Below are 23,252 nucleotides of genomic sequence, written 5' to 3' on the forward strand. Positions count from 1 at the left end.
TTGTTCAGTGAGTTTGCCCTTAGTCTGCCTTAGTCTTATTCCACTATTAAAAATATGTCCCAACAAGAGAATTATCTTTTTCTATGTTCTTCCACTGCCATCATTAATAATGAGATAAAGTCCTTCATAAATAATTAAACTTTCACAAGACCCCTCAGATGTAAAAAACTCAAACTTATCCTAAGGTATAAATTTTAAGCAGAGCTGTTTCCATTAATATGGGTGCCAAATTTAGATAGCAGATTAAGAGCAATCAGTCAATAGCTACACTTCTAAACAAAATAAAAATCTATTTTCATGGGCATGAAAACATGAACAGCTTTCAGTTAAAATTCAAATATACTGATTCAGAATTAAAGAGTTTGCAAATGCATACTATTTGTTTGTAGTTTTCTTCCACACACAGATTTGAGGAAAAGGAAACTCAAACTAAGTTTCTACAGTATTGAAATTTATAATTCATGAGAAGCATCTTATTATACAAAGTTAAAGATCTTGGCTACCTAAGTTAAAAACCTGAGGACAATTTTAGGCATCATCCATTTGACCAAAGAGTTTTAGAGAGAATAATTTTCCAGTGCAATCAAACCAAACAACACTAAGAATCAAAGAACATGACTGAACATCTTTTCAGCACTCAGGAAAGGAGTGCTCAGCCACAGACTTCTTTTCTACCTCCTCAGAATTAATCTCTTCCCTACATCCTTCCAGCAGGCCCCTCAATGATATAAGAAGTCTTCATAGTATGGGCTAACTTTACAATTTTGCTGGAGACTCTTTTACTTTCTTCCCATTTATTGGCTATTCCCAGTTGTTCCAATTCCCCATTCTTAAATTCTAGTTCTCTTCAGAAATCATGCCCTCTCAATTCCTTATTCTCAGTCTTCATGCAGAAGAATAACCACAGCCCTTTTGACTTTTCTTACACAGAGCAAAAATTAAAGAAAATAGATTTCTGCTCTAAAAAAAAAAAAAGTTACAATGGCTTAAAGTCTGAATAGAGCATCTAGGTATTAATGTGTACTCATTTCTAATATCTGGGACATACATGAAACAGTAACAATATTTAGATCCCAATATTTTAAAATTACCTCGAAACTTAACTACTCTTTCTGATTAAGTCTTTGCCTAATAGAAGATACTAATCACAAAGTATACATAGAAGAAAAACCCCTAAAAAATGCAAAACCACCCTTGGTTTTCAGCAGGGAAAAGCATCCACTGTGACTGAACAGAGCACCTTACAACGTAAAGTTTTAATTAAATCAAAAAGGTCAGTGACGTCAGTGGGCTACAAGGGAGTGCACTACTGAAAGATCAAAATATAAGTTAAAAGACCCCCAAAGCTATTGAGGAGGATTAAAAATGTATGAAAATATTTCAAGCAGCATGCTAAAACCAATGGGAAGGCAGAAAAGCAACAGTTGAATAGCCTGGAAGATAAAAGTATTTTACAATGTGAAATATTAAAGGCTTTTGAAAAATAAGGATGCATTTCCTTGGAAGTATTTAGATACATTAGCCAGCTTTGTATCGCAGCACTTACCCGAAGCAACAACGGTGCTTGCCCATAATGTATTTTCTATGCTTAGGCTTTCATGAACTGCAGGATCACTGTCTTCCTGTTAAAAATAAGAGCAACTAATAAGTGAATCACCATCACAAGAAGTTAAGAACCAAGTCAAACCATCTGAATAACTGACACAGGATGATTGCATCCTTGTGTCAATCACTGTGTAATAGCATTCATTGCACATACACAGATACAAATAACTTTCTAAAAGTGAAATAATGTTTGAAGTTCATATTACTTCTATCTAATCATTCTAAAAGAACTAGTCAAAAGTATTTTAAAAGTAACATATTTCTTTCCTCAGATGTATCAAACTGCAGAACAGTATGTTATAGTATCCAGTGAGTTATGAACACTAACTCCCAAAAATTAACACCCTGTTCTGTATTTAAATCATGTATAATTCATACAGTAAGTTATGGTCATCATAATTTTGCACCATATCATATAAACTTCAGGAAAAAAAATTACAACTTTCAAAATGAAACACAGGCTTGTATTATCTTACTACATACTTACAAAATATATACTCCTTGGGAAAATACTTCCAACAGAAAACTGTTTCCATGATTACTTTAAACATCCTCTTTTTTCCTCTCCTCTCTCCTCCCAAGCAATAATGATGTGCAGATTGTAAACAGACAATCTCTCATAATCAATTTGGAGCATGTACACATTTGTTACTCATTAGCAGCTGTGAAATGTGCTGTTTACAACTAAAGGAAACTTTAGGAGGTAGGATAATCAAGTGTATTTGATCAAATTACATATTGTCGCTAAACATTTTGCAAGAAAGAGGAGATGACTTATTTATCAAAGTACAGAATAATTTCTATATATTGTCAATAATCAACACCTACGCCCATTTTTCATCTCTATACAACCACCAAGCATGCGACGAGCTGCAAAGAAATTTCTGTTTCTAAAAAAAGAAAAATCTCCAATTAAACACAACTTTTTGTGCATAGATCAAGAGATCCCAATATAGCAAGAAAACTATAGTTCTTACTTTCCTAAGTGAGGAAAAACTGTTACTTGAGAAGCATTCTGTCAAAAACAGAGGGGAAGAGAGGGAGGATATGGAATTAGCCCTAAGAAGAAAACCACAAATTTAGAATCAAGATTTATATTCTGATGATCTTGGGATTAGCTCAGTTGGTTAGGGCATGGTGCTAATTATGCCAAGGTTATGGCTTCAATCCCCATTATGAGTCACTCACTAAGATTTGGACTTGATAATCATTGCAGGTCCCTTACAATTCAGAATATTCTGTGATTCTGTGAAAAATCATGAATGTTCTATAAGATTAGCCTTAAATTAAGAAAAAGGAGAATTACTTTTGGTTCTTACCTCAGGAATTAGTACTGCAAGAATTATTTGTTATACTCCTACATCTTAATGCTTAGATTCCTGGTTTGATTTACAATTGTTCCCAAATTATTTGGGTTCTGTGATTATTTCTTGTGTTTTTTTCCAAGCAGAAAGTAAAAAGAACTGAAATATGTTCAAACATAATAATATGTTTGAAGAGCCATAAGGGAAGTCAACATAGCTTCCGTACAAGATATGACTAAAAAAACCTGACTTCTAATAGGGAATAAGACAGGCATCTATGAAAGCACCTAAAAAGGGAGGATAGATACTGCTTATTTTTACCAAAGAAGAAAGAAGTCATAAATAAAGTCAACAAAATTGAAACAACAGGCAATCATTCTTAAATATGTACTTAGCCTGTGTAACTTCCTCCAATTTCAATGTTAAAAGGTTACACACCTTCAAGGGTAAACTGGGTAAGTTTAGAGAAGGAAAATTCATTGCAAGTTACTTACAGAAAACAGCTCTAACTCAGGAAATTTCCCACATCTTGTGTTAAGAGACAGATGGCTCTTTAGAGGAGGTAGTACCATGTCCTTATTCTAGTTGTATTCTGCTTCCCAGCACTCTGCATCTGGCTATTGTCAAGAACAGGATACTAAGCCAGGTAAATCTTTTGTTTTACCTTATCCTTCAGTTAGCAGATTGTAAGACTGAATTGTGAAACTCTTCCATATAACAAGAAGAAATCAAAAGCTCTGCAATGATCGTGCAGAGCTGACAACAAGGTCAGGAAAAAGTAATTTGTTCAATGTCTAACACTGCTGCAAGATTTAGTGAAATACCTTCTTTTAGGTCATTCAAAATAGGAAAACATCAAATGAGCTCTCTCTTTCCACTTATGCTCATCCACAGAATGGTCTGCCAATCCCTTATCTTCTGCTTATTTAATTATGATACTTTCATGTCTTTATGCCCTCACCTAACATTTTCAGCTTTCCACAGCTCATTTCATTTCCAAAATATCACACCTTCCATGCCCAAACAGATGATGACTTACCCTAATTTTTCCTTTATCCTATGTTACTCAAATGAAAAATACAGGGTGCATTTAAGGGTTATGAGTTTAGCTGTTTTATACTATTTTTATTTGTACTTCTAGAAAGACGGCAGGGACAGATGAAGCAGGGAAGGACAAGGACTGCAATTCCTAAGTGAGACCAGACCTGTGTTAAGGAGATATTTCTGCAAATTTTCTGACACTAATAGAACAATGCATGTTTCAGTTTAAATGAAAGCCATCACTTGCTCTTATAGCAGAAATTTGACATACAAGGGCTTCTTTGTCCAGCTGACTTAAGGTCTGCTGGGTTGAATTTCATTTGGCAGCTATATGTTTCTTGGTCTTTGAGTTCTGAATTTTGTTCATTACCAGAAGAGTGGAGTTCAGTATTATATTCAAGCTGCATATTCAGGCTTAGTTTTTTAATCTGTGAGCAGCATTGATCATAGAGGTTTAAATTGTCTATAGTTTCTTTTCAGAAATTAGTCTGTAGCTCTTGCATGTACAGAGAGAAAGGAAAGATGATGAGTGAAATAAAAATTGAATACAACCCATTTTCAGTCCTTCATTATTAATTTCATAAAGTCCTTTCATGAATTCATAATACAGCTGACCAAGGATCATGACAAATTTCAAGGAGTCATTAAAAAAATTTCAAAGCTATAATTTTTTAGAAATTTTTGTAAATAACAAGAGAGGTCTTCGAGACAAAATACTTAATCATTGAGTGAACCAGTGTACCACTTCTATTTGACCTTTTCTATCTCTGTTCCTGCATGACAGGATGCACCACAACAACCCCCATCAGCTTTTGTAGGAAAGTGGAATACACATTAATTTACTTGAATCACTGAAAGAGATTCCTTCCCCAACACAACCCCACAGTTAATTTTTCTGGCTATGTTCCTTTTACTGGCATGTGTTTTGGACAGGATCAGATTAGGTTCCATACACATTAGCTCCCTAGTAAAGTTGTCTGTATAGTTGTTATTGCTAGCATAAAGGAAGGGGAGTCAAAAGGATTTGCAAAATGTAACGCCATTCTCTTCAGTAGCAACACAAAAGTAAGCCAGATTGAAGTTAACACAACCATTGCTTCAAAACAGGTAATTCTTCAAACAAGAGGCTATATTGTAAAAAATTATATACATTATACAATATAGTTCTGTATCATATGAAAAGAAAAAGATTATTGAAGTAGTTGAACCAAACTCAAAGGCATTTGTTTTCTAAGATTGCTATTAGAATCTAAAAAAAATACCATGTATTTCCAAAGTAAATGAAGAGACTATGGGGACAGAACAGAGCTGCAATATAGAAGAAATAAAAGGAAAATATTCTTAAGGAATAGTGAAAGTAACCCCCAAATTTAAACAAAAAATAGCCAAGGTTAAAAGCAAGAGAGACTTTCCATGATTCTATACAGAAGTAAGCAAAGGTTAAATAATACTGGCTATGCCAATACACACTGATGTAACGCTCTAGAATACTCTTTAGGCTATAACTGGTAAAGGCTGGGTTAGGAAGTATGGTTACCTTTTATTGTCTTTTTACAGACTGTCAGCATTAATAGAATTGCTCCCTCATTTATGAAGCCTACAGAGGAGCATCAGACAGAAGAGAAACTCTAGAAGTTATATCTGTATATAACATCTGGTTTTATATATATATAAATATATAAAAACATATATTCATTATATATTAACACACATATACACACACACACATATATATATATATATACACATATATATAATATCTGTTGTTCTGTACACCACTATTAAAAATAAGCTCAGCAAAGACATGGATGATGCCCTCAGAACAAACAAAACTACCTCATAAATTTCCACAAAACACTAATTTAGGTAATCTATTTTTTTTTGGTAGGCTGTCTAGTAAATGTGAAAGGAGGAGAGGAATTAATTTATGCCATTATTTAAGGTCAGACATGATCATGCAAGGACATGCACTCACTTTCACGCACTGACTGCATATCCAAAATCTATGGAGAGCAATGGAAAACCACACCAAAACCTATGAAGGACAATGGAAAACAACTTCATGTGAAGCTAGTAGATACCACAAGAGTACAGCAAATGTTTTATGCCTCCTGACATGATTATGCAGGTGTTCTACAAAATATATCTTCTGTCAGCTCCCAGGTTTTTTGTGGAAAGATTTGTTCTTAGACTTTGCTCGCTCATAAAAACTTCAGCACTGTGCTCCCATGTTTCTGGTTTGTTTTATGGACACATACTTTTTGAAATTATCTAAGTTTGTCTTTTACATTGTTAGTATTCTGTCTCCATAATAGGGGGGAAAAAAGAAAAAGAAAAATCAATGTGCTATTACCCTGTCAACCTACCCTTACAAGAATTCTTTGAACATCAATGCTTAAGTAGAAAAAATGTATGCATTAGCATCACTAAGCACACTAATTTTTTTTTTTTTGCTTTAACATAAAATAGAAATTAGAGCCAAGAACTGATTTATTGTAAGAAGCAAGGGCTCACAGCAAAAGCAGAAAGATAAATCAGTAAACAAGTGTCCTAAAACAGCATTTCACAATGCAGAAGTTACACCACTAACAAAACCCAACCTCTGAAAAATCTCTAGTGTGATTCACTGTGAACCAAATTTGAGGGCAATGCCTTCAGATGCTTTAAACTGAACACTTTCAGTTCAAACTATCCTTGCTACCGAAGCACTCAAAAAACCATATATGCAATCCTGAAACCATAAAATGCACCACAGTTATTTACACACACCGGGATATTTGAATTACACTGCTCTTATGACATGTACAAACGGAACCCACAACACAAATTACTGTGATGATTTCCCAATGGCTCAATTACTTATATCAGAGTTCTTAAAAAGATTCCAAGGAGTTCAATATATATGTAGTACACACTTAGCCACTGAGAGGAATAATATGAATTTACAGCTGTTAATAGAAGTTTCATTTGGACAATTGGTCAATACAAAGCTTAAGTAAATACTGTTGCTTAGTGCTTTAGAAGGTGTGAACAAATGACATTTACTTTGTAGGCAGCATGGACTATGGAACTGGTATAAATTGGTCTTCAAGAGCCAGCAACTGCAATATCTCATTCATCAGTGTATTTACAATTGTGAACTGGAATTCCAATTACAAAACAAAATCTATTAACAATTTGAGTCACGGGTAAAAACCCTTCTCTTTACCTCCCCAGCAGTTAATTCTCTCAAAGTATTTTAGAAACAAACCATCAAGAAGAATGAGTCTAACACCACTGAGTTTGGCTGAAACAAACAGAACAATCACTATGTCTGCTAACATACTGCTACAAAACTGTAAATCTATTTTAAAAGAAAGAATTACTACCTATTAGGACACTGCTTTAGAAGGTCAACTTTAGCAGGCCACCTTTTAAAAACAACAGAAACAAGACATAGATATTATCTCAATGTTATTTTCATAATTAGTTTTGAATATAATTAACCATGGAGAAGAGTTTCAATGCAAAGCCTCCGTAAGTAGCTTTTAGCTTTTTTTACATTTTGAGAAAACTGAAGTTTGGAAGTACAGCAGAAATACTATTAAACAAGGCAGATTTTTATTGCACATAAACTAGCAGATGCATTGTCTCAGGCTACTGCTATTATTCAGCTCATCAGTTTTTGACATATATGAACAATACATCACAGCCTGGAAACAGTATACTGTTCACAAAGAGTTTCACATAAAAAGATTAAAGTGATGTCAATCAACAAATATTCAACTCTCCAATTCTGATTTTTTCAGATATTCTTTATGCATTAGTTTTCTGCCATACATGTTTAACAGGATATTTTTTATATGAAGTATTGCTGTGGCAGGAACATAGGCAAACATGCTGTAAAGCCAAGGAAAGATCTGGTACAAAGTTGACACTCCATGTACAACTAAGGTATTAAAGAGGAAAGTAGAACAGCTATTTACATGGACTACTTACCCGTGTGAAGGTCCCCTCAAAACTGTGGATATCCAGCTGTGGCTTCTGAGCATAAACATAAGCATTGATTGAAAAGAGATCCTGTAAAACAGAATAATGCACTTACTATTACTTAAATATAATCATTTATTTTGAGGACTTGGTAAATATTCCAGTTGATAACCCCACCAACCAGCCCCAAACTAAGCTTACACAACTTTTACAGAACTAAGAAACATGGTGTTTTTTTCCAGTACATCCTACTTTAGAGGACTCACTTTCAATTTGATATCCTTAATGTGCTGATAGTTCAAAAACTAAACTGTTTTACATTTATGAGTTAGATATTTTTATCTAATTTCTTTTAACAGCCCCATTTTAATTAATCATAGTGTAATCTTACAGTATTTTCCAGATATTTGTCCTTTTCAAAATAAAATGGGAGGGAGAAGGGCTGATTTGTTTGAAGGTTGGGTTATTTAATGAAACAGGAAAAAAAATACTTTTCCAGCAAGGGCAAAGCCAACTGAGTACAAAAGGCAGCAATGAAACAGATTTGAGTTCTCTTGAATGCTCCAGCACCCCGGTGAAAACTCCACAAGAAAACCCTATCAGCTTCAGGAAAGCCTGACTACATCAACAGGATCACTCAAATCTTTAAACTCAGGGATACATCAAAACTAGTGTGATAAAATTTGGTCTAATATATGTGGTACCACTACTCATGACAGCAAACAATCCCCAAATGTTCCTACCCAAAAACTACGAAGAATATGAAACACCTAAGAGAGTACAGTAGCAGCCTCTATAAATAGATGGCAGTATACTATAAAGAAAAAAAAAAAATCCCTAATAAATCTGATGATTGTTAGACCTTAAGAGTTGTCCCTAGAGGCCCAGGGAGGTTCACCTTAAAATTCTGAAACAATTAGTTCATCAAATAATTGTTCTAAAACATCCACCTTCCACATCAAAAATACTACAGACTAAAACCGTGATAGAAAGGAATTTTTCAATCACAAAGGCAAGTTTTTGGTACTTTTCAGGTGGTAAGAACCAGCAGCAGCAAAGCGATTTCAAAAGCAGTTGAGCATTCATGCATGAATACACAACAGTCCAATTTCTGCTCTGGAGAGGAGCAGATGCCTGATACCAACTCCCAGTCGATCTAAGAATTCCAACCTCTGATCAAACGCAAGGTTGTACACCTTCCCACTCTATGTACCATCTAATTATTTGGGTTATCCCTATCCCTTAGTACCAGATGAATCTTGTAAAAGGCTAATCAAACACCATCTCTGGGGACCAAATTACATGCATATAATACCCTGCTCATGCTAGCTAGAATGTGCTGCCTTTCAAAGCAGAATTAATTTTACAGTCTCTTTCATGGACATAGAAATCACAACTTGGCTCAAATGCTACTTTTAAAAGTAGGCCATTATTTTTTCCCCATAATTTTGAATTCAAGAATGTTTCACAATTTGAACAGTAAAAAAACTAACTAAAGGTGCAATTGTCTACCTGTGTTAATGTCTTAAAGCCCAACATATTTATATCCTTTATTATCGCCGATACAATAGCTAGATTGATGAATATCACTATATTTTTGCTTTTCCTTATCAAAATGAAAGCTTTCTTAAAAATGTACATTTATGAAATGTGTTTGACTTTAATTTAAAAATGTCTAGCCCTATAAATAATAAATTGTGTTTATATTCTGCAGACAATAAATCTTTCATAGCTTGCAAAAAACACACACTTTATATTTCATATGCTTTTGAAAACATGAATGAAATCTGAACACTGAATCTCACAACTTATCTTTATCTTAAACCACTAGACATTTATTGAAGTCTATCACACAAAGTTTATTCATTGCACCCTTGTTCTTCCAACCTACTTTCAACAAGTTCACGAGAAATAATTCATATGAAACTAATACACATGTGGTGTCCTATATCTTCATCATTCACTTCTCTTCAATCTGTTATCACCTACAATTTAGCTAATCTAAGCTATTATGTGCTTTATTATGCAAAGAAAAATAAAGAGTCTCTCAGTAGTGGATAACAGAAGAAAACTAATACCACACACATGCTCATATACACAATAAAAACTGCTAGTGAAATGCGTCAACTTCTTTCTCTTCAAAGAATGCCTTAGTGGGAAGCAAAATTAAAATAAAAGAAAGTAGAAATATCCACCTTTTAAAAGTGAATTAGCATTTGTACAGTAATGTATTTTCCTTGGTTCTCATCTATTTTTTTCCTACTGTGATCTTCTCCTTTGTTTCATCTCAAATGTAAAAATTTCTGTCTACCTATCTACACTCCTTTGGTGTCTTTTTATGTTTTAGTTCCCCTTTTGTATTTCTGATTTAACACCTAAATTTGTGTTTTCTTTTTTTTTTCCTTTTTGAATTTCAACTATGAAACAAACTTATTTATCTTTATGAAAAACTGAGATCTGTACATGATTGGCATTACTCTGAAATTCTACATGCTAGAACTGGCATAGTATTCCAGAAGTTCATGGGGATTTTTTGTAAAATTAGAAAGACCTATGCTCTGGGTGAAATCTAGAATGTTATCCCATTGGCATTTCATTCATGAGCAGTAGAAAGACATAAAAGCTTATTATTTGAGCTCAGCAGATTTCTGAAGTATTTTTTTCATTATTAGGATGAAGAAAAGAGCTAAAGATTCTTATTTGCTGTAGCCAAGTGTTCTATACTCCAACTGGACACCATTCTCAGGCCAATAAAATACAGTAGTTTTATAATCAAGGTAAAGAAAGAAAAATTTGAAGAATGATCCAGTTACAGAAGACATATATCCTATGAACTCCATTCAACAACCAGGAAAGGTTACTGTAATACAAAGATGTTTTTTCACCAAGTGCTGCTTGTATGGAAGTATGGAAGCTGTGCATTTCTCCTCTCAATGTCTTGAAAGAAATCATGAGGGTGACTTTAACAAGGAGACATCAAGATTTGTAAGCAACAGTACATGTAAATATAATTTCTGCTCACTAGACAAGAAACAACCTTGCTCGGTTATGTCATTGCTTTCCCTTATACAAAAGCAGGGGAAAAGGAAATTACCTTAAACAAAGGACTTGATTCTATCATTTTTAGAAAAGGCAACTACTTTTTATTAATGATTTAACGAATGGGGGATTTGTGAAACTCGTCTTCAGTAAAGATTTATTTTCATACTAATACATTGCACTGCTGATTCACTGAAGCCAAACAGTTTTACTGATACCTTCAATGGAAACAGTATTCTACACCTAAAATTACATCACTTTTAGGATGTAATAAAGTCAAATGATCTCAGTTATTTTCTTACTCAAGACAAAAGAAACCCCACATGTGGGGATTGTAACAGCTCTAGATTAAAAAAACTACATGAAAAACTTGAATCTCAAGTAAAAAAATATTCTTATATAACAGTAGATTAGTTTTTCTTAAAAACTGATATGCATTTAATTATCTCATACTTAAAAATAACATTTGAGAAGAATGCATTTCAGTCTTCTACACTGCAAGTCAGAAAACGACTTTGTGATGGTACAATATCCTCTCTTTTGCATTTCACAATTTAAAAATTGCCACAGTTATCAATAACATAGAAAAATCTCCTCTATTAGGTCAAGGGCAACATTTGTTCGCCTTACTTAAAGATCATTAAAATACATTCTTAATCATAACATGTAGTTCATTGCAAATAAAATTGCCTTTGGTTCAATAAAACTAATTAAATGTAAATGGTATTGTTTACTGCTGTATGGATCTTCTGATATAAATCAGCAAGTCACCATTTATTGAAAATTACAGTGACTGCACTGCTGTTAATAAATATAGCTGATCACACAAGGTAGAGAAGAATGCCTCTGAACTTGTGTATTGCCAGAACTGTCCCACCTATAACTATGAAACTGCAAGAAACCTAATCCAGGTGTTACCATTTTTGCTGCTCAGCCGTCATTAAGGGACTTGCTGAAATTTTAATTCTCTGATCACATTAAGTGCTTTAGAAAGACAACAAAATCTGTACTGATCATCTTGGTGGTATCATCTGTTCTTTAAGAAAAGCTCTGAAGGTCTGCAGGTTTGTTTGTTCTGGGTGCCACAGTGGGTAGGATTACAGTGCTGCTCTGGTGACATGGCTGACAGCTCATGCCAACACAAGATACTCACTCTCCTACCTGAAAGGAGGTTGTAGCGAGGTGGGGGTCGGATTCTTCTCCCAGGTAACAAGTGACAGGAGCAGAGGAAACAGCCCCAAATTACACCAGGAGAGGTTTAGATCTTAGAAAAAATTTCTTCTCAGAAAGGGTGGTCAGGGCATTGGAAGAGGTCGTCCAGGGAAGTGGTGATTCCTGGAAGTGTTCAAAAGGCATGTGGATGTGGCACTTGGGTACACAGTGTAGTGGTGAACACAGTGGAGCTGTCCACCAGATTCAGCAGTCTTAGAGGTCTTTTCCAACCTTAATGACTATGTTTTTACAACTAAAGCAATCAAAATGAGTGACAAATATGGAGAGTTTATTCTATCCAAGACAAGAGCTAACTGTTCATAGTCTATTTATGTTCAACTTGCATAAATTGTATTTTTTAATCATTAAAAATATATTTCAATACGGAAGTATAAACTGTAAGCCTCAGCATTGAAAGTACATCACAAACATGTGGAGAAGCCGTTGTGGCAGGGATGTGTGATGAGTCTCTGGAGGCCACTGTGGGCAGAGGCTGGCTGGAATAATGTGATCCATCCAGTAACACCCCATAACGTCAGCCCAGGGGCAGAGAGGGCAGAGCCGCAGGGACTGAACCCCGCTGCCCTGGCTGGCATGGGCTCTGCCTGGCAGAAGCAGCCGGGTGCTGGATCATCACATGGCCATAGGTATTTAGCCTTGGAGCCGAGGACCATGCTGGGCCGGGACCCGGCGGGCAGCAGGGGCGGCCCAGGCCCCGCGGCGCTCAGGGCCGGGTTTGGAGCGGGCGCGCCGCGAGCCCCGCACTCCGGGCACGCAGCGGCGCTCAGGCTGCACTGCCGGACAGCAGCTGGCCGGCTCGCTGCACGACCAGCCTGGCATTCTGTACAGGAAGGGAACCCAACTGTGCAACTAGAACGAAATAATTCTGGACACTGCATTATACAAATATAGCTTATGAATGTATTATAAAGCACAAAAAGTAAGCTGACAGTAAAATAATTTCATAATGCTATTTTTTGTTAATTTGACATTCATAGCTTGCTTAGACCTCCATAACAATCTCTGAAGTTGTCTATCCATAGAGTTTCTTTACATGCCTGACACTCCTGCATATTATTGTAATTTGAGTAAAGGCAAAAGCATCTTTGCAGAAATCTAAGAATTATCAATGTGGTTTTCCACAGGAATGGAAATAATATTCTGTGATGGGCACTGAGCATCATTTTTTTGTGCCAGATTAAAAACTATTTACATTTGGGTGCATTAGGCTACCACTCCACCAAAGTAAGTCACAGACAGACGGGGCTTAGGAGCGAAGCAGGTATATGACATGAGCACTGCAAGCAGTCTAAGTCTTTCTCGGAGCAGCCATTTAAAATTAGCTCAATGAAGAACCACCAAGTGTAAGTGGTTTGCCCAAACCCCATAGCAGAAAGACTTGGAAGTGTTATAGTTTAGTTGGCAGGAAGTATTACACCCAGTATCAGTCACTTCAGGATGAAATGTCAGCTTATGCAGACAAAGCCTTGTGTGGCACCTGGTAAGCACCAATAACTGAGTGGTGTGAGAAGGGGCAGAGGCACATCAACTGCTTGTGGCTTTCAGATGCTGCTGGTAGCCAGGAAAGGTGTGTTAAGTGGAAGCAGCTCCTGATTAACCACACTTAAAATATGACTCAGGTTATCACCTACAGCTCAAGAGGAAGAGTATAAAGATCTTGCAAGAAGCCCAGATCAGTTAGATGGAGGTTAATAGCCTAAGTGGAAACAACTAAGGAAGAAATGGTTACTATATTGTACAGTTGACCCCTCTATATTGTTTCCAAGATGCACAAATAATTTCTTGGCAATATCTTGCCTTCCCTTCCCTTCACATCCAAAACAACTACCATCTGAAGCGAACCTTCGTGTCCGCAGGAAGATGAGGCTGCATGGCCCACCATTCAAATGTAGACATCCCAACTTCAATCACTTTTGATTTACTAGACTAAAAAACTACAATGATTTAATTCTCCAAATCATACTGCATAGATTCAACCATAATTTTGCATTATCTCCATAGATGCCTAATGCTTTATTTATGAAGTCTATTGATAATTTTTTTTAACAAAGAACATAATATAACAATTAAAATTCAAAAATTTCATGTTCCTCCTAACATGACAGCTAGAAAGGTAATTCCATGCTTTCTTCCTAACAAGAAGAGAAAAACTTTAAACATATGTTTGAATTTTTTAGGGGAAAAAGAAAAGTTAATGCAAAAGTTTTTTTTTTCTTTTCCAAAGGATAATTCAGAGAAGCCTCTGCATTATAACTCCAGATTTCATCAGCCTCAGCAGACCAAGACTTCTAAGTTCAGAATATCAAAATTATAATCAACAAATAAAACTCTGAGGCAGTGCTTTGCAGAGTATTTGCAACTACAGTCAGTAATGTTTCCAAAAAAGAAAGACAAAGCATAACACCTAAGTTGAATACAGGAGTAACTGTTGGAGAAGTACTACTAAATTTCAAAAAAAAATTAAAGCTAAATAGAAAGTTGACTGCATATTAATTAGTCAAACACATTACATATGTCCCAAATTTGTATATTATTTTCTTTTAATGAGAAAACAAGAGAAGGCCTTGATTAAATGTTAAAAACAACAGAGAAGCATTATTACAAACACTAAATTCAACTGCAGGTTACAGAATATTCGTTAAAGTCTGTTCTGGCACCAGAACTCATGACTTGAAGCCTGACTTGGCATATCTGTCTGGCATGACCAACCTTTGGTTCCAAACCTTGTTCTCAATCCTCTAAAGTGCATTTGCAATGTAACGACTTCTTCCTTCTGTCACTTGTGAAGCCAGTAGTCAGAGAATATGAGCACAGGAGAAAACCTCTCCTTTTTACTAGTATGACTGTGGCAGCAACTCTATTTCTGGAAGTGTAGCTGCAGAAGTCTTGCTAAGATCCAGCAGATAATCTAATACTTTTGCTATTGAGATGGAATATAAACAGTCTTCCCAAGGTATATTTTCCTTTAATAAAACAGCTAAAAGATTTAGTGTAAAAACACCAGAAATTCTGAAGAGGTGAATTTCCACAAGCTTGTCACTTGAGTATGTTTTCAAAGGAGGTTTCCTAATAATAAGCCAACTCGCTGGTATAACAGAACGCTTTCCCAGTACAAGGGAAACAATTCAGCTTCTTGTAAAGGAGACTTTTATACAATTTTACATTTGCTTTTGTAGGCATATGTTTATTTTGGATGTGTATATATACATACACACATACACACACCTGTGATCCTTTTCATGATTTTAGATCTACTCGTGACACAACGCATGTATGCACTCAAAAAATACCCACATTCAGGCTACTCTTAGAGAGCCCTGCTTGCAAGAACTGGCACATTGCACCCAGGTGAATCAGAAAGAATGGTGACAACAAAAAGCACTTCAACTTCCAGCAGCAGACTATTGTTTCCCAAACTCACAAGTAAGTGATTAAAGCAATGGTTCCTGAGACAAGAAAAATTTGTACTTGCAGTCTAACACTCAGTTGAAAACACTATAACTGTGACTTGCTTCTGGAGAGTGTGAATCTCTGTGTGGACAACAATGAGAACCACTAGGCTGAAAGATGAAAATCCAGTTCTGACTCAGTTTCTTCTCAATGCAAAACCAAGAATATTTGTGTCTTATTTATTGTAAATAATAAGGTTCTGGTAACAGGTATCTTTCAACACTTACAGTAACTGTAATAATCCTTTGGATAACAGATATAAATGCACACACAGAAGATAACTTAAAAGCAAACAGAATGCTTACCCCTAAAGCTGGCAATCTTTGTGTGCAACTGACAGCAACCTTCAGTTTCCAGTCTGTTTCTCCATCCAGCTGGTCAGTTCGAATGAAACATGAACCTTGAAGTTACAAAGAGATATCAAACTATTATTTCAATTTCAAAAATTCAGTTTGAGTTAAAAACATGTAAAAGAGTGAAAAAACCCACAATTTACAACCATTTTAAAATATATGTGCAACATATAAAAGGATTGGTATTTTGGAGTGTCTGTGTGCTCTCTTCCAGGAATGCTTTAGATATCACACAATTGCACCATTTTTTCTCATAAAATTAGCAATACGTCTGTTTATGAATGGAGGTAACTTCTATTTTACAAATTTCTTCAACGTTTCTAAACAAGTTTTCAAATATTATCATCAAGAGATACAACTTCAACTTGAGTTGAAAAAGGTTTAATTTCATTTCTTTATGCAATTCTGTCACTTATATAATTCCAGCACTACATAATACTGTGATTTTTTTCTCCATGCTGGTATGACATCAGAAATTTTCATTGCTTATTGTCTCCTGGCTTCTCTGAAAAAAAAAAAAAAATTAAGTAAGTCCTTAACAGGGACAGCATTCAAAACAATGTGGATCTGAATGTATTACACTTAAAAGAAGTATTTTTGAATCATCTGCAACTATTGGTGGTCCAAGACTAAAGAAACCTGTCAACACATGCAGAGTACTTAAGATATGAGGGAAGCTCAAGATACACACTGATATACACTGAAGAGAATCAGTGTGCTGTACAGACCGAAGAGCAGGATTGAAGAAACAGAAAGCTGAGACCACTGCTCTTACCCCCATACCTAGTTTGATGGATATCGTCTAGTCTGGAGCATTACACACATTACTAATGTAAGATTCAAATAAGACCACACACAAACACTGCAAATCTATTAAAAGTACAAAATTAACTGCCATTCCATTGAGCTTGAAGCCTTTTAAAAAGGTGGTTAAATTTTAGCAATACTCTCCACAATTGCTACACTAGAGAAACCATAAATATTTCTGAAGTAGTAATTACAATTTCCTTTATATTACAGCTAAACAAATGTATACACTATTGTTACTGTGTGCCATGGGTGTGCAAAGAATAGATTTTACAAATTATTAATAAATTTTAACAAACAGACGTGTATATAAACACACACATATTTCCATCTGTACTTCAACCAATCCAATAAAAACTAACAAAGTAATTCTACTCCTAGAAGCAATGTGGTAGCAATTAAGGAAACACTGCAAAGGAGTTTGTCCAGATTTGAGTCTTATTACAGACAGGAAGAGAGTCTGCTAGAATGTGTCAAGGCAGTATGCAAGAAAGGCTATCTAGTAGTGAACATAAATTAAGAGAAAGATTATTTTATAGGACAAGTGGGCCCTGGTGTAAGTAAAGTCTAATAGAACCCAATGTTTTATCCATCAAAGCCTGAAAATTAAGCAGTTTGATGAGTGGTTGCCTGAAAGGACATGCTTGAGAGAAAAGCCACCTGAAATTGTACCTGACTAAAAAGCAGTGTTTTTGCACAACAGATTTCAAAGAATCTTACAAGCTTTCATGTAACAGCTCTATTTATATTAAGTGCATTGAAAATAAACAAATCTTTAAATGTTAATATAGACAGCTCTCAGAAAACATTATCACAGCTAAATTTCACCCAAAGCTCAGAGATGCAAGCTGCAAAGCTGTGTCTGAAGTTCTCGAAAAGCTGGGTTTAAATTCTTAACAGAATTCTTTATGAATTTTCTTCTAAGAATGAAATACCGTAAAACACTTTTTGAAGAGTCAGCGACATCTACTGCATTATAATGAAGCGTGACGTACCTAGGAACACCTACAAACATCATGATATCACTGCATTTTCTGTCCATGGCATAGATGAGCCTACTCTCCGTCATACTTTTCCTATACAAGACATTTCATGGTTCTCTTTACCCTTGCTGTCAATGGTTGCTCTCTTGCATCAATTTCATTTAGAATTATACTATAGATCAATGCAGTTCAAGACCAGTGTGGCTGCTGTGAATGGTTGACTGCACATATATTCATTTAATAGAGCTCACAGTATGACATGTATTGGCCAGCTGCATTTCCTCTTCACTTCAGCAGTTAATTTCATCAATAGCTTATCTTATAGCCTGTTTCCCTTTTATCCAGAAAAACGGACTGCTTTCTGCCAAGTCAGCTTTCAATAGTGATCACAAAAGCAAAACTGAAACAATACAATCCTCTTCTCCACCTCAAATATTGCAGTAGATTTGACTAAGCAATTTTAACTATTCTCTAAGGTAACCTGGCTTAACTAAGCTACAAACATGGAAGATTAAATATGTAATTAGAAAGTATAAAAAAAGAACACTTCACCCCTACCAGAAATCTTGAATTTTTCTAAAACTAAATATTCCCCACTGTTCATTGTCTGGAAGTCACACATACTTTACCTTTGAGAGGCATTTGAGTTAGCAGTACATAAAACTTCTAAAAATCAAAGTCTTTTGAAAAAAATAAGTATATTCATTTTTCCATTTTAAAATGCTTTAAGCATTGCACCCTCCTCCTCCAATAACAAAATTAAAACCAAGAAAGCTCATACAAAAAAGTTGTAACAATTGTGTTACATAGTTCAGCAGATCACTTAAGGATAGTGTGAAAAGTCTCTTACATTTCTAACCTGAATATGACTTGCCAGAGAAAAAAAAAAAATCCCCAAATCATCTACATATGTCAGGAGTTGCTATTCCTTCTGAATACAGAAATAACTCCTGAACCTGACAATTATTTTACCGCACATAAAGAATGAAATTTTTAAGATTTGTGCTGCTTTAAAAAAGGAAGCATTTAAGGAAATGCTGTTAGGTATTTTAAGTATTTACCAATCAAAAGTAGCTGTTTATAAAAAGAAAAAACTAAAAAAGAAAAATTTAATTACACACTGAACATGACAAATTTTCGTAAGGCTACATATAAAGGAGAATGCACAAAATTAAAACTTCTACCTTATACAGTGAAGCACTCAGATGCTTATTTCCCATAACTATACAGTTCTTCAAAATTAGTAGACAAAGTAGTACATTGTGAATATCTGACTTATCCATCTATCTGACTTCCCATCATTCAAGTGAAAATTTTGGAATTATCTGAATTAGAATTTAAGGTTGATTCAAGGAAATTACACTCGACCTATACAGATTAATCATTTCTCAAAAGTGGTGCAAACTTCATGAGCACATTTAAACTAATTTACAAGTATGTAATATTCATTTAGCCTAATCAGTTGAAGACAGGCAGAAATCAATGTAGAGCAAGTGCATGCAAAGTGCTGCCCAAGTAGCAACTAAACTGATTTTTGAAACCATTTCAGCTGAAACTTGGAAACTTGAAAGGTTAGGAAAGTTTTGGGACTACAATTCTGCTTTGCTTTTACAGTTCTGGTTGGTAGTTTAGCAAGAGCTCAATTATTTGAGTTCTGTCCAGAATTTATCCTAAGGTTGCTTTTCTATGGAAAAACTGCACCTCAATAAAAAGGATTAAATAATTTTAAGAACTTGAAATAACTATGTAACTTCACATTATAAGGGTACATTGATAATTATAAACAGACTTCTTATTTATGTTTTTTGAGATATTATGGATAAAAATGTATTTTTCAAGCTATTTTGTGTGTTAAGAGAATACTGAAGAAAAATAATGTTTACTTCAGTAGCTTTTATGGTATTTTGAACTAGAGATAAAAAAAGCTCATTTATGATGGCACTAATCTATGGCCATGATATGCCTGGCCTAGAACTGTCAAACAAACTCTGTATTGTTAATGCAGAGTGAGCAGGAACAATTCTACTTAGTGTGTGCTGGACTTAAGGCTTCAATCAGATAATACCTGAAGGACGTGTACGTGTCAAACGCTTTTGGGAATGGCGTACATGTGCACAAGCAGCAGTCACCTACCTGCCTCTAGGAATCCTGAAGAAAAGGGCCCTGAACAAAAATTCTCAAACTAAATATAGGTCATCCTGTGAAAAAGCTGGTAATATTTTCACCTTAAAAAAAATGTGCAGGAGAAAAAAAAAAAAAAAAAAGGAAAAAAATTCTTCCCCAAACCACAAAGGGAAGGAAGTTCCTTAATCAAATAAAGTAAAACACATTTATATTATAATCTTTCTCTTAATTAATACTATGCATCATCACCAGATAGCCTAATCGAGTTTTTTTATACTACCAAACTTGCTAATCATATTTTATGTATTAATTTATTTTTATGTATCTTTAAATTCCTGAAATTATAGTAATGTATATGAACTTGTGATACTATCAAACACTTTAATTTTATTTTTATATATATACTCCAGAATATTAAATACAGTTTTTAAATTAAGCTTCTGAAAACAAGCTATTACTTGGGATGTTACATATTTTCTTAAATGAATTCTAGCTTCCAGGGTTTATCAAGAAAGTCACTCAGAAAAGGAAGTGTCTTGGGTATTAATTAAATTATTTGTTTCTATTTTATTTGATTTGGAAATGTTGTTGTTTCTGTTAGGCAGAAAGATGGGTAATTTCTCCTGAAAACAATTAGCTTAGGATTCAGCCTGTTAAACAAGTAGTTTTTATAGAACATGTCCTTAACATAAGAAACCCAAAATTGACAGATTAAGAGCAATTACTTCACAACAGGAAAATAATTTATTTTTTGTAAAATCACATCCCCTGATTTTAATGGAAAGCTGTAATGAAAAAAAAAATCATGTTAGCTTAATCACATTGAGATTTAACATTTCAAATATGTGTCGAAGAACATCTCAACTGCACTAGAGGAGTTGATTTAGTTCACTGCAGAATCAAAACTGAGTTATCTGTAGCATCTTTTGTTTTAGATTACATACATTCCTGCACATCACACACATTTTTCTTTCAGACTTTGCTTTAGGCAAAGACTGTTCTGTTGTGTACTTAGCAGCCTAATAGTGCCCTTAAATAGCCACACAGACACAGAATATCCTACCAGATATAAAAGTATGACCTAATCTTCTTTGTTAGGCAGTAATGCTCCTGAATAATCCTAGACAGCATAATTGAATTCAAATACCTCAAAATGAATTAATCAACTGATGGCAATTATGAGCAAATCAGACTCTGAAAATGGCAAGCAAAAAGTTTAGGTAGAGTGGTGTGATGAAAAGACACAGCTTCCTCCCTACTTCCTTCTTGATAATGAAGTCTATTGGCTTTGCTTTTACAATGAGAAGGTTGGAAAACATGCTAATAGCTAAAGCTAAAATATGCTAATACTTGCTTTCCAGCACTGGCCATGTTTCTGGACAAATAGCAACATGAAAAATTAAGATACTTTTCTTGACATAACTAAACTATCCAATTTGTCCTGTATCCAAACTTAATTTTCATTTCCCAACTCTTGGCCTGGAAGAAGGGTCTGAGAAAGAAGTTCTAAGTCAGGAGATGAGACACAAGAGGATTCTCAATTCAGGAAAAGAAAACAAACCCTGCTAAGGAATAACTTGTTCTGACTAGCATCAAAAAGCAACAAAGTAAATGACACATTATAAAAGGAGTTGCACACCTCATCCTTCACTATTTCTGCTCTTGCTTTGAGCAATAACTTATAGCAGATCTTGTCTTTGACTACATCTATTTAATCAGCATTTTACAAGTGAAATTATTTAAAAAATATTTATATTTTTAGATTTCACAAATACATGGAAATCCACAGACCCTTACCAGTTAACCCACCTATGGTAGTTGTTACAAACATCAGCGTACACAGTAAAGAACAGTGTATAAGAAGTTAATCAACACAGAAGTTCTAAAATATGTATTTAATGTTCTCTCAAAAAACATTAAAGTTAATAGATTTCTGCTTGCAAATTTTTTGCCAATTATCAGCAACCTTAAAAAATAGACTTGCCAATAAGCACTAAAGTAAACTTACAGGTATAACTCAAGTATGCCATAGCACACATTTTAATGTTATGCTGTAAGGAAGGTGCATCAGATGGAAGCAACTATAATTCTATAGTTGCTTAGTTGTATATAGCAGATGTACAGAATATGCATATTTTACAAGCACAATAAAAACCAGGCACCCCAGTCTTGAAAAGGTATTGTTTTTTCTGCATAAATGCAGGGTTGAATTCCACACTCCACTACAGATATTGTCAAAAAGCAACCTTATAATGTGTGCACTTAAATTAGTAAAAAAAAAAAAAATAATAAAAGTAAATTACATTTACTTTCTATAATATGTAAATGATAAGAATTCCTGTCAGTTATTCTTAAACAGAGATAGTGCTAAACCATCACTACCTGTCTGGGTTCTTCTCTGTCAAATCTAAATAAATAAAATTATGTCTGCCTTCTCTCTCCAGAGCTGTATCCAATGAATTTTTTACAAATGAGAACAACAGCTACAACTAATGCCTTTCAAGCCTCAGCAAAACTGAATTATTAAATCTGTCTGCCGATATCCTATTACAGCCTACTTATGAATACTTGATTTTATTTTGTATAATTGACAACAGTTGTCAGGAAAGGAAGGTTTTAACGGCAATCAAATTAAGATCAACTGGTATAAGTGTCAGAGTGAAGAGCTTGTGTCAAGTGTTGATGAATTAATTGATGGGTCAGTGGGAAACAGGGCATGTGGAACTGCAGTGCCATAAACAGCTTTATACTGTCTGGCAATATTACCAGCCTCCCTGTTTTAAGTGAAAAGCATTGAAAGAGGTGGGTTACTAGAATGTACTCAGCAAAACAAAAACAGACTTTGACTTTGCACACTTAACACCAGATCATTTACAAACAACTTAATTTTTAAATCATTTATATTACTTAAGTGACTATGTACATGAAAATTTTAAACTGATGTTAAAGTGAATATCAGCACCAAGATGACATATTGGAGCACAGAGTTTCATTTACTATCTTAATGAGCAGCTTTCAATTATGATGGCTTCTAAGGAGGAACAAAACCACAAGACACCTGAAACATCCTGAACCTTTAAGCTACATCATCATTCCAGAGGATGCACATTTATGGAAGACTGATTAAATTAGTTTAAAAGCATTAATTTCTCTTAAGACCAGGGAAGAACTGTGTGTACTTGAGATATTTGATCTGAATTAAGAAACCGATGAAGCAATTGATTAATTGGAATTTAAGCCATCAGTCACTGGATCCATGAACAGTTTCATTTACATTCTAAACAATCAGCTGATGGTCTTATAGGATACCTTGTATTAATACACAGTCAATATGATACCCCTAA

General features: G+C 34.7%; 1 protein-coding gene across 2 annotated transcripts in view; it reads right to left on the bottom strand.

Annotated features, from left to right (window-relative positions):
- The window catches only part of ATP9B (ATPase phospholipid transporting 9B (putative)), a 155,101-nt gene that overhangs the window by 76,078 nt on the left and 55,771 nt on the right, over nt 1-23,252 (bottom strand). For both annotated transcript variants that reach the window (XM_041427466.1, XM_041427465.1), the window contains exons 8-10: nt 15,947-16,041; nt 7,929-8,009; nt 1,547-1,622 (exon numbers count right to left, since the gene is read on the bottom strand). In XM_041427466.1, coding sequence (XP_041283400.1) covers nt 1,547-1,622; nt 7,929-8,009; nt 15,947-16,041 — 252 coding nt within the window. The remainder of the gene's footprint in view (nt 1-1,546; nt 1,623-7,928; nt 8,010-15,946; nt 16,042-23,252) is intronic.

The sequence above is a fragment of the Onychostruthus taczanowskii genome, unplaced genomic scaffold, assembly GCF_017590055.1.
Source record: "Onychostruthus taczanowskii isolate IOZ18803 unplaced genomic scaffold, ASM1759005v1 scaffold115, whole genome shotgun sequence".
NCBI lineage: Eukaryota > Metazoa > Chordata > Aves > Passeriformes > Passeridae > Onychostruthus > Onychostruthus taczanowskii.